General features: G+C 51.6%; 1 protein-coding gene across 1 annotated transcript; it reads right to left on the bottom strand.

The window, feature by feature from the left end:
• Positions 1-5,065: 5,065 nt before the first annotated feature.
• Positions 5,066-10,969, bottom strand: C23H1orf53 (chromosome 23 C1orf53 homolog). The gene is made up of 3 exons (XM_072948778.1): positions 9,768-10,969; positions 6,704-6,805; positions 5,066-5,421 (listed from the first exon to the last, which is right to left on the bottom strand). The coding sequence occupies exons 1-3, from the start codon at positions 10,029-10,031 to the stop codon at positions 5,350-5,352; spliced, it is 438 nt and encodes a 145-aa protein (XP_072804879.1). The 5' UTR covers positions 10,032-10,969; the 3' UTR covers positions 5,066-5,349.
• Positions 10,970-11,461: the final 492 nt, after the last annotated feature.

Here is an 11,461-nt window from a genome sequence, read left to right as displayed (position 1 = left end):
GGGGAAGCGTCCCAGCCGCTCCTCCCTCCGAGGCCACGGGTACCGAGCGGCCTCGAAGGAAGCCGGGCAGCCTCCGGTTGGTGCCCGAGACGCTCCTGCGCCCGGCGGTCAGGCGCACACCCAGGGTAGAAAACCGCTCCGACTAGACAAACCCCATTGGTACCTTGAGGTCCGGCCGGAAGTTCCCCTCAAGAACCTGGTCCCCGGCGAGGGAGGGCGGGAGGCGGCGGCCAGAGGTGCGGGCGGGTCCCCAGGTCTTGCCAAGGAGTCCTCTGCTAATCCAAATAAATAAATAAACCGGTGGACCGTTCTCTCTCTCTCTCTCTCTCTCCCCCTCCCGCTCTCTCTCACTCTGTCTCTCTCTCTCTCTCTCCCTCCCTCTCTCCCTCTCTCTCTGTCTCTCTCTCTCTCCCTCCCTCTCTCTCTCACTCTCTCTCTGTCTCTCTCCCCACCCCCCACCTCTGTCGGAATTGACCCGAATCCCTCACCTCTGACCGGCAGCTCCCTCCACCTGTCTTTTATTTTCTGTTTATGCTTCCAGATCGGGAGGGGGAGGAGGAAGGGTTGGGCAGAGGGCACAGACGCGGACCGGTGCCGGCAGACAAGCTCTGAGGCTGCGTTCAGCCCTTCCAGCCTTTCAGTAATCAGGGGAGGTGTTAATGGAGGACTCGGCCGTAAGGGAACCTCATAAAGCCGTGAGCATCTTGAGCCTTGGGCGCAGCGGGAGAGCTGGAGTCCCGCGGCGTGCCCTGGGCTCCCGGGGCCCCAACCGGCCTTGGCCTTCCCGGTGTTCGTACCTCAAAGATGCTGCTGCCAGCTGGTGCCTGCATAGACGGTGAACAGGCGGCAGCTCCTGCGGGGAGCTGGGCTAAGCCATTGACTGCTCCCCCGCCACATCCCTGCCTTTCCCTCCCGGTCCTCCCTCCCCCCTCGGCGTTCCCGGGCTGCGCGCCAGGAACCCAGCACTTTGAGGTGCGTTCTGCGCTCGAGAGTGGCGTTTTCGGCCGCGTCAGCGCTAGGACCCGAGGTATCTTTGCAGCCCGGCTCCGGCTAGGAAGTGGGGATGGCCATCCACCCGGGAGAGAACCAACTCAAACCCTCGGAGACGAACGTTCGCGGGGACACAGACTCCACACCCGGCACGGGGCGGGCGCCGGGTTACCTGGGCTCAGCTTCCCGAGGGGCTGCGCCGCCCCAGCAGCCCCGGGCGCAGTCAAGCCGCGGGGAAGGGGAGGAAGAACCAGGAAGCCTGGCTCCTGGCCAATTATTTACCCGCTCCCCCAGCCAGTGCGCCCCTCGCAATCGGGGTGGGGGCGGGGGGCTCCTCGGAGGCTCCTGCGCGGATGGGGAAGGGGTGTGAGCAGCGAGACTGACCTCTACAGCGCGCGGGTCCGTGCGGGCTGCCGCTCTCCCTACCTGCCCCTTCCCCGGGCCACAGCAGAAGCTCCTTTACAGGGCGTGGGCCGAGCGCGCAGGGGGCCCGGGAGCCGCCGGGGACCCGTCCCCGGGTAGGGGCTCGTGGGGCTGCGTAGGGGCAGACCCACCTCTTCGCCGGCCCTGCAAGCTCTGACACACTGTTTAAGCGGGCAAGGGATCCAGCCGGAGCCTCTGCCTTTCTCTTTCCGTCCCAAATCCCAGAATGGAGCTCAGAGCAACCCAGGGAGAGCCCCTCTTTCTACTCAAACCCTTGGTTTCACTAGCCAGTCCCACCAGCCAACCAGTCCTACTGGTTTACCTTCTAAGTTTCCCCTCACCCCCGACTCTTCCCTTCCCATCCCGTCCTCTTCAGTTTTTTCACTCCTCGAGAACCCTTCGAACCGCGGTTCGTTTTCGCAGCCAGGGAGGGGACCCGCCTCCCGGATTCAGCTCCTCTGCTCGCTGCCGAGGCCATCGAATGGAAGGACTGTGACACCGCCCCGAAAACGTTCAGGTGCTCCCCCTCATCCCTGTCCAAAGCAGTGGGTTTTATCCTCTTTGAGGTCACGAACCATTTTAGGCATTTGACAAAAACATGCATTCTACACACACACACACACACACACACACACACACACACACACACAGCCTGGAGCTCACTGAAGCGCACAACGAAGCTCACACTTCAGAATACAAATTTTGGGTGGGAAGATGCTGTCGCCAGGAATCTGCCAATACCCCAGAGCCCATGATTCCAGGTTGATAAGCTTTTACACCCACAGTCTCAGGAAGGGGGTGGGGCGTGAGTCTGGAGGTTTCGTGTTAATAGCCCAACCTGGAAACCGTTTGTAGGGGCGAGGATCAGACTGCGCGAGGCTCGGGCGCCCCGCGGGACATCCCGCGGGCCTGGGTGGGCTGCGCGTCCCAGGGACCGCCCACCCCCAGCAAGAGATAGTGGCAAGGTCTTCCACGACATTTTCTCAGCAATCGGGCTTTCCAGAGGGTGCCGACCCCGCCCCCACCCCCAGCCCAACACACAGACACACACACACACACACACACACACACACACACACACACACTGACTTTCTTTTGCCAGAGGGGAGGGGATAGTTGGGGCACCCAGAAGTACCTTTTAATTGTTGCAGGGTAGTGGAAAAAAAACAGCACCGAGTTTTAACCCTCCATCGTGGGCAGACAACCCGTCCACAATTCAAGCCTTTGCTAGGAGGCAAAGATGAAGAGGCAGGTGTTGGCAGGCAGTGGAGGGGGGCTCCTTCGGGGAGGCCTGAGAGTGCTCACGGGAAGGCGACATGCCAATGGCTGTTCCCCGGGGTCCTGAGCCTCCTTGCCCAGCCTTGTCTGGAGACCCCGCTGGAGTCTGGCTGAGGAACCGGACGCCCGGGACAGACTTGGCGATAGCCTTAGGACACCGCGCGCTGGCGGAGGAGAGACGCGGTGGGGATGGGGGGACAAAGACCCGCATCGCATCTCCTCTTCTCGAGCACCCCCTCAACTAAACACACTGGTGTGGGAGCCCCGAGTGCAAGCCCTTCCCTTCCTTGCTCAGCAAAATTATGGGGCCGGTGTGGCTTTTGAAGAGAGAGGAGTGTGCAAGTCATCCACCTGCTGCGAGGACGCCCCGCAGGCAGGGCCCTTCCCGGCCAAGGGAAGGACCGCCCGGCAGGAACCCATCGCCAGCCTCCACCCCGCTAAACCCCGCACAAGACCCCCAGCTTCCCTTGGGTCTTTCCGCATTAGAAACAGTCTGGAAGTCAATCTCCCTTGGTTTACGGTGCCTGCCTTGCCTGCCTTGCCGCGGCAGGAATCTCCAGGAATCTTGAAGGTGAAGTAGCACCAGAGTCGGCTTAATCTGCGAAGTCTCTATTTCTCGGCGTCCACATGCGTGTGGACACACAGACCCCACAAGAACCCTGACTTTTTGCTTTACAATGTCCGAATGCAGTACAGCTCGAAGCTCTTGAAGGGAGGCCCATCTATGTGGCCATATTGCGTTTAATGTGGGAGGACCCACAGCCGCCACCCTTGACCTATGGTTCCGCAGCATCTCCCCAGAACCTCAGACCTTGGCTCTCTGGCTCCAGAAGCAGGAGCAAGTAAAAGCGTCACCCCTCCACCCCCAGCAACAGCTCCGGAGCTGTTGATGTCAGGAAGGCTAGAAGTTCCTCCAGGAAGAGCCAGGAAAGTCCTATATAAAGATCCTCCCTGATGGACCTGGAGTCAGTCCTCTCTTCTTCAGCCAGTTCCCCACTGCAGGAAGTGTCCTGGGACTGGGAAAGAGCTGCCTCCACGAGGGTAGCACTCCTCACCGTCTTTCCATCTGCCCAGGGGCTTACTCAAAATACACTGTCTTACAAGGGGGTGATCTTCCCTCCCTTTTTCTCTTGTTTCTCCAGAAGGATGGCCTTTGAGACTACATTTCCTTCTCTTTTTCCTCCTGGGACTGCTGGAGCAAGTCCCAGCCAGCCGGCGAGCCCCTACCCAGAAAATGGCTTGGGTAATCTTCAAATCTATTGGGAAGGATGGAGCTAGCCAGCTGCTCCTTGACCTAAGAGTGGAAAGGAAATTGGCTTCTAGGAGTCCATAAGCCTTTCTGGAAACACTGACTGCCTCCTCTGTCACAATGCCAGGCCCCTAATCCTTTTCTCCTTCTTTTCTCTGTTGCTGGAGAGGGTGACACCAGACCACGGGGACGGCTCTTCACGTCCAAGGAGGCTGCTGACACTTCACAGAGTCCAGGGAGGGTGTTGCTTTAGGGTACCCAGTTAGAGCATCAGAAAGACTGGGGTACCAAAACGGCTGACAATTTTGGGAAACAATTTAATTTTTTGACATAAAATGAACAACGGAAGCCACAGGGGGTATCACTTACTGGGCCCCTTTTCACTTCTTCTACAGTTTAGAAGGGCTTCTGTTTTGAATTGAACAAGGGAGCAGGCACCAGACCCTTTATGTCTCTTCCAATTGTTAGAAATCTTTAAAGAAAACCTTTACTGGGGACCACAAGCAGAGGCTAAGGCAGACCCCTGAGAAGTTGGAGAACCATTCAGATTCTGTCAGGAGAGAAAGCTGAGGGTTCGCTCTGGGTAAAGCCAGACTTCCATTTCACTGATCAGCATAGAAAAGGTGTCCTGGGGGTTGCCGTCCTCAGAGGCAGCAGAGGAGGAGGTGTCGACATGAGTCCCAGAAACCGGGTTGGAGACTGAAGCCTAGGGGCCTCGCAGCAGTGAATGCAATGGGGGTAAAGCTAATAAGATGTATCAAGACAGATTTGCCTGCAAAGTGACGTCAGAGCCGGAGGAGTAAAATGTGGGGGAGAGAAGAGAGAATGGTTTAATCGAGGCATCTTAAGTGGCCTGACCCTCAAGTCAGAATGATTTAAAGTTTTTATTAGGAGAACAGATGGAAGATGAGAGCATTTCTGGACGCAGACTGGCACTTCTTGGGTCCTCACATGCTGCGTGGTATAGCCTTATATCCACCTTCTTATAGCTCCAGATATAAATAAAATGAAGAACGTATTCAAACTGTTCTATTTGCCAGCAACCTCCCTTGGGTTGCTAACACTGAGGAGAAAACAGTAGGAGAACTGAGGCTATAAAAAAAAAAAAATCGAGAGCTACTAATGTGACCCGACTTCTACCATTTATTTAGTGGAACAGTCATTATTTTCTGTCTTCAACATATGTCTGATAATGAAGCAAAAAGAAAGGAAAATAACTATCAATGTGCCACTTCAGAAACACACAAACATTTGCTAGCTTTTTCATTTTATTGATGTTCTTTTCGTATATGGACTTCTGATTATGCTAGTTATCAAGTGCTAACAGCACAGAAAGCAATACTGGATTAGGCTTTTATTAATTTTTTTAATAAGGCTCAATTAAATGGAGAACAGAGATGAGACTGTTGTCAAACATAAAAATATGAATTGAATTGCTTCTTTTTAGATGGGTCTTTAACGTTGATTTGACCATATGGACACTGCAAAAGAAATAAAATACATTATTGTTGAATTATTTCACAACCATCTTGAAAAAGTACACTTCTCACGGTGAAAAAGAAAGAGACTGCTAATAATGCTGTATAGAGTATTTGATCCATCTCCTGCAGGCTAAGAGGAGAATGATGGCACCCTCTGGCAAATGATCCTAATTAGGGTCCAAGAATCACTTCCTAGATGCATCCTTCCAACGTTAAGAATTTTACTGTCAAAAACTCACCCTTCAAAAATCCTCCAGTCCTCAATTCAGGTGAAGCTCTTACACATTTGATTAGAAACAGCCAATGGCACAGGCACAAAAGTGAAGGCTTAATTTTTCAATACTGGTTACTGTTAATTACCAGCATTTAGTGTCTACTCCTTGATTATAAAGTGGGTAAGTTTAAGGAAATAATACCTTCTTGCCCCAAAACATACAAAGTGGTCTACAATCAGAGGTTATCTGTTTCTAAGCTTAACTATATCACAATTTAACTTACTAGTATGCTTTTAAAAAGTTACAGTGAAGAACCCGTTCCCGTTTAATTTTTGCTCAAAATAGGGAAGGATCACAAAGTTAGTTCATCTTAATCAGCGAGCTCAGAGGTAGATGGTCACTGAAATGTACATTGTGGGAAATGTACGACACTTGAGTTTAAGGCAGCGAGTTTCATGGTTATTTTAAAGGCAGAGTAGAAACAACCACAGAAAGATGAAATGGGGTGGGGCGGGGGGGGAGAAAAGGAGAAGTGGAAGGGGAGGGGGAGGAGGAGGAATAACAACAACAATAATAATAATAAAGAAGGAGGAGAAAGAGGAGGAGAGGAAAGGAAGGAAGGAAATCATTATCATTTAAAGAAAACCCACTTCTCAATGTTGGGCAAGTTTCTATTTATTCAGCTAAAAAATGAAAAATAAATGCTTCCTGGAATAGTTTGCAATATTCTGAATTTCTTTTCCTGCCCTCTTTGTACTTGCCCAGTGAACACAACTTATTTGCAACCTTGTGAAAAGTTGCCTTGTAATAAAGACCTGCCATAAATTTCCCATCACAGCCTTTCAAGCAACTGATGCTCACAGTGAAATGTTACAAAATTTCATTAACTTAAAAAAGTCCTGTGTTGATCCTAAGGACTTCAATGTCCTGGGCTAGAGTAGCTTGTGAAAAGTGCACTCCTGGTCTATTCAGCCTGGTAAATATTTGATTGGTTTTTCAACTATTAAGTATTTACGAAGTCACAGAAGCACCTAAAACGGCCATAGTCCTGCAGGATTGGTACCCACGTGTCTGCAGGCGGAGCCGCAGCATTCGCCTCTCTGCAAGTGCGCCAGCTGTGTGAGCACCAGGTAGCCGGTAGCCGGGTCCTCGTAGTTCAGCTGGCCGGCCTGCAGAGTCAGGAAATCAAACCATTCATTCATCTCAGTACTCATCATATCTCGTCACCAGAACCTCTACTCATAAAACGCCGCCACATTTTCTTTAAACAATATTAAACTTCTTCCCCAGCAATTTTAGTGGCACTTGCAATTAAAGACGGAATGCATTCCAACACTAGACACAACCCAACTTTATGTGACAGAAGGAGAAAATATACAGTTTGAGAAAAATGAGAAGTTGATGGAAAAACAAGAAAGCCTCTATACCCAATAACTATAGAGCCGTGGCTCCGGTATTTTTCATTCAGTTTCTAGGGAACAAGTTTAATAACAGGTGATTTAGATGACTTGAAGAGCTTAAGAGGCTGAAAATGAACTTTCACTCAGAAGTTGCAGTTGCAATTTCACTACTTAAAATATGTGGATAATGATTTAAACTTACAGAAAAGGTGCTAATCAAAACCAACCGTCCTCACAAAAGAGTATTACCCTCAGTTTTATGGAACACTTTTCCTTACCTTCATGATGTGTTACTCCACTGCACATTTTAACACTATTTTCTTTTTTTTGGAGTGTTGTTAGTGCCGTCTTTAAGCAAAATAAAAGTATTGTTTTAACATGTTAACACTCACTGCTTTCACAAGTTTGATCAAAAGCAACTTTCCCTGCAACACTTCAGATGCCAAAGAAGCAGGCTCTACCTACACTCAGACATGGTTTTTAAAAGGTGTCCCAAGATAAAGTAAATAACACAGGCTCTTCTGTGGATCTGGGCCACGTGGGTGATGTTATTTAGTTTAGCCTTGAGATTCTGAAGAGAAACTTTCTCCTGGGCTTTTCAAATAACCCTTCTACCACGCAGTCACTCTGCACGATTCCTGCATACAGCCTCTTCATTAAAGCACATGTGACACTTATATGTCTTCTAACATATATTTTTGCATGTGACAAACTACATCTTCAGGGTGTCTTCCTTAATGTCTGGATATTTTGCCCTAGTTCGGGTTTTAATCAACTACGCTTCGTGAATAAAGCATGGAGCAAAAGGACAACTGGAGTTCAAGTCTAGGTCTCCTCTGAGACCCTCCAGCAGAGCGAGCCCAGGGCAGCAGACACACAGCAATCAAGCCCCAAGGCCAGTCTAAGGGGCCTTTGTGACCACAGAGGCAGATTACTTGAAACCAGGAGCACTAAACACTACTTTAGAATGACTGATTGTCAAGACCTCACTTCTTTATTTACCAAGCCCGCCTTGGAAGACTTGGAAGAAAAACAAAAGAATACTAGGAACTCTGTTAGCCAGCTTCTTTCCACGTGTCAGGCTGGGGGTCTTCGGAGAGCAATTACCTGGAATCCGGGAGTCTAACCAATTGCTTCTGAGCCTGGGCCTCTCTCCTGCTTTCCATGTTGATGGAGAAACTTTGAGCTCACTGGTGGCCCACACAAACTTAATTCATCCTTAGTAAATGAGCCTTAGGTAATGGCGGCAAAGATGTGGCAAGAATGCCAACAGTTTGACTGCAGAACAGACGTTCAGGGATGCGTGTCAGCCCAGGGAGACAGGTAAGAGAGCTGCCTGGAAATGTGGAGGAAGGACCACTGGGAGGGGGCCCTGATTTGTGGACAAATAAAAACAACCTTGTTACTGGGTTTATTTATGGTCTCCTGGATGGTCATTTAAACTGCAATACTGACACTGATCAAGTGTGGATTCCCCGAGTGAGAAAAAGTTTCTTTCCTTTCCCAGGCTGATTGAACCTCTTTCCAGGCCACTGGTGTGTGCTCCAGGGAATAAAACTTCCTGCTCTATTTACCACATTTATATGGTGAAGAATGGAAACAAATTATACATGTTATTTTTAAGAGTATAAAAATTAAAGAAATAAAAAAGTATAAACAAGAACAATCAAAAGCTGTCAGTCATTTTCTAGAGTCTTTGTGCAGAATATTCAACACTTGAATGAGCCCAACAGTGGATCTCAGGGATTACTGTCAGTAAAAAAAAAAGAAAAAAAAAAGTCAACTTTAGGTAACCTCCAAGGTTTTCTTCTCTGCTCCTTTGGCTCAAGTTGGACCATATAATACTAGCCCTAACAAGCACTGACCACACGCAGTGTATTCAACAGGCTACTTTCATATCTCTTTTGTGTCTTTATTATAGAACTCACTTGCTCTCTCAAAAGGATAAAAATATAAACACGCTACCTTTAAACTTATTAGTCTGAGGTGTTAGAAAGCGTGAAGGAAGATGGTAAGTTTTGATACTAGTACTAACAAGCAATTGTCAAATCCTCAAAACAGAAGAAAACATAGTTCAAGAATTCTCTGGGAAGAATGGAAAGGCCTGATTACAGTGTCCTTTGTAACTGTGCTCCGTGAGCGTGGAAAGGACAAAAGGATGGTAGCAAAAATTAAAATAAATTAAAAATAAGAACTTTTTTCATTATTGAAATCATTGGATGGCAGTGTTTAACTGATCCTGCAGATAAACACACGACATATTTTTCCTGTGACTTCTCGGCTCCTCTGCCTCCTCCCCCAGTGCCACACACACACACCCCCGCCCAGAAACAGTCGCATTCATAAGAGTCGAATTCATACTCAGGACGGATACAAGTTAACTCTTTGCGCGGAATAGGAAACCGTGGCCAGTTTTCAGGCGAAAAGTTCTGAGCGGGAAGCGTGCGCGCTGTCCGAGGCCTTCGCCCAGGCCAGGCCAGCTCGGGCCTCCAGCAACCTCTTTCCCCGGCGGTACGCTCAGGGTCCCTGACCCAGGGGCTGCTGTCTAGGCGGGGCTTCCAGGAGGGGCGGGGCTTCCAGGAGGGGCGGTACTGCCTAGAGGGGCGGGGCCGCTGGGGCGGGGCAGGGAGGAGGGGCCTCACCGCGCAGGCGCACGGCTCCCCCGGCAGCCGTCCGAGGGGGGAGGCCTGGGAGGGGCGGGGCGGCCAGGGAGGAAGGGGCGGGGCCTCACCGCGCAGGCGGCCGCGTGAAGCTCCGCGATCCGCCGCTCCGCCGCTGTTAACTCTTCGCTCGCCAGAATCCCCGCCGTCGCTTTCTGGCCTCCCTGCGAGTCCGGCCCGGAGCCGCCTCGGTCCCCCTCGGAAGAGGAGCAGAGGGTGAAGCTGAGGTGCTGTCGGAACTCTGCTCCGACCCGGGGAGGTTTTGCTGGCGGGGCGGCGGGCGGCTGCCTCCGGAGCGCGGCGCCCGCTGACGCCGGGACCCGCCTGACCGCCATGGCCGCCGCCTGTGGGAGGCGGGGCGCGGCGCCGGGGCCGCGGGGCGGTGCCGACTACGCCCGCCAGGTCCTGGTCCCAGGCCCCAGCCCCGGACCCTGGAGCCCGCCCCTGAACCTCGCCGCCGGGCCATTGATCCCCACCCCGTCCCGGCCCTCTGGACCCGGACTCCGAGACCCGACCCCGGACCTCGACTCCACGGCCCGACCCAGACCCCGCCCTCGGGTCCTGGATCCCGACCCCAGCCCGGGCTCACTGGATCTGAGCCCTGACCCCGACCTCCTATCCTGGACCCTTGACCCGGACCAAAGCCGGCGCCTCTGGACCCCGCCTTCCCTGACCCCGCCCCGCCCCCCGGTCCTGGACCCCTGATCCCAGCCCCGCCCTCTGGACCTGGACTCGAGCCCCCGCCTCTCCATCCGGACCTCGACTCTCCGGACCCCGAACCCCGGGCTCAGGCCTGGCCAGCCCTACGGGGCGGTCGGCGAAGGGCGCGCGGACCCGGCCCTGCCTTAGAGATAAAGTGCAGCTGGGGAGGCTCCCTCAGGATGCGGGACGGGGAACAACGTGCCATTCCCACTCACGGGACCTACGTTCCAAGTATTCCATTGGTCTTCTGAGATGACACGTGGACATCTTTTCTCTTGTCAAGCTGGACTTGGTATCTTTCAGCATAATCGCCACAACTATTAAGATTCCAGAAAGTGATCAGAATACCCCAGGTGTGTTTACCACCAGCTTGGACATACCCAGAAAGGCTGAGTATTTACAGGTGGTGTTTGCCAGGAAATGAGGCTGGGAGCCGAGCCTTCCTTTGTGGCTTGGTTCTTTGGCCCAGAGTTAAGTGAGGACCAAAAGCGAGGGCTAAGTATTTGCGAAGTCCAAACTAAAATCATATCTCCGGTCTGAAAGATGAACGTTATCCTGCTACCCCCACAAAATAGTATTCGAGAAAATTAGCTCAAGCCCAGGAGGTAATTGCAGGCGTTAGAATTAAATTAACACCACTCCTGCCTCCTACTCTCAGCCTGCGTTTCAGGCTTGAAGAGTAGTCGGTGGTAAGTGTTCTTCAGTTTTGGAGGAGCCCAGCGCAGGAACTGATCCCTGAGGACAAGGGTAGACTTGAGTGGTGCTGGAGAGGAAGAAGAGACCATCAGCACCCCTTTTCTGACACCTGCATTTACCATACAACCCCATAACCATACCTGGATGCTCAGGAGGTGCAGATTAAACGGCTCCGTTGGTCCTTTGTAAATCTCACAGTGAATGAATACATTGGAATCCTATTTTGCAAATCTGTTTCCTTTGTGTTAGAATAAAAAATTAGCTCTCAGGCTCTGGAGACAGCTTAGTGATCTGAGAAGAGTTTAAAACCTGGAAGGCTGAAGAGGGACCCTCAGTAAAGCTAGGGAAAGAGCAGCTGTGAGTAGAA

The sequence above is a fragment of the Vicugna pacos genome, chromosome 23 (assembly GCF_048564905.1).
Source record: "Vicugna pacos chromosome 23, VicPac4, whole genome shotgun sequence".
NCBI classification, from domain to species: Eukaryota; Metazoa; Chordata; class Mammalia; order Artiodactyla; family Camelidae; genus Vicugna; species Vicugna pacos.
Note: the sequence above shows the minus strand (reverse complement) of the source record. Positions and strands in the feature narration are given on the sequence as shown.

What these genes read in the sequence shown, in the direction of transcription:
- C23H1orf53 (XM_072948778.1), bottom strand. Translation starts at nt 10,031, where the DNA reads ATGGCGGTCAGGCGGGTCCCGGCGTCAGCGGGCGCCGCGCTCCGGAGG. An exon ending in TTCACGCGGCCGCCTGCGCG is followed by an intron (nt 6,806 to 9,767) that starts GTGAGGCCCCGC and finishes CTGACTCTGCAG; the next exon opens with GCCGGCCAGCTGAACTACGA. An exon ending in GCGGCTCCGCCTGCAGACAC is followed by an intron (nt 5,422 to 6,703) that starts GTGGGTACCAAT and finishes TTTCTTTTGCAG; the next exon opens with TGTCCATATGGTCAAATCAA.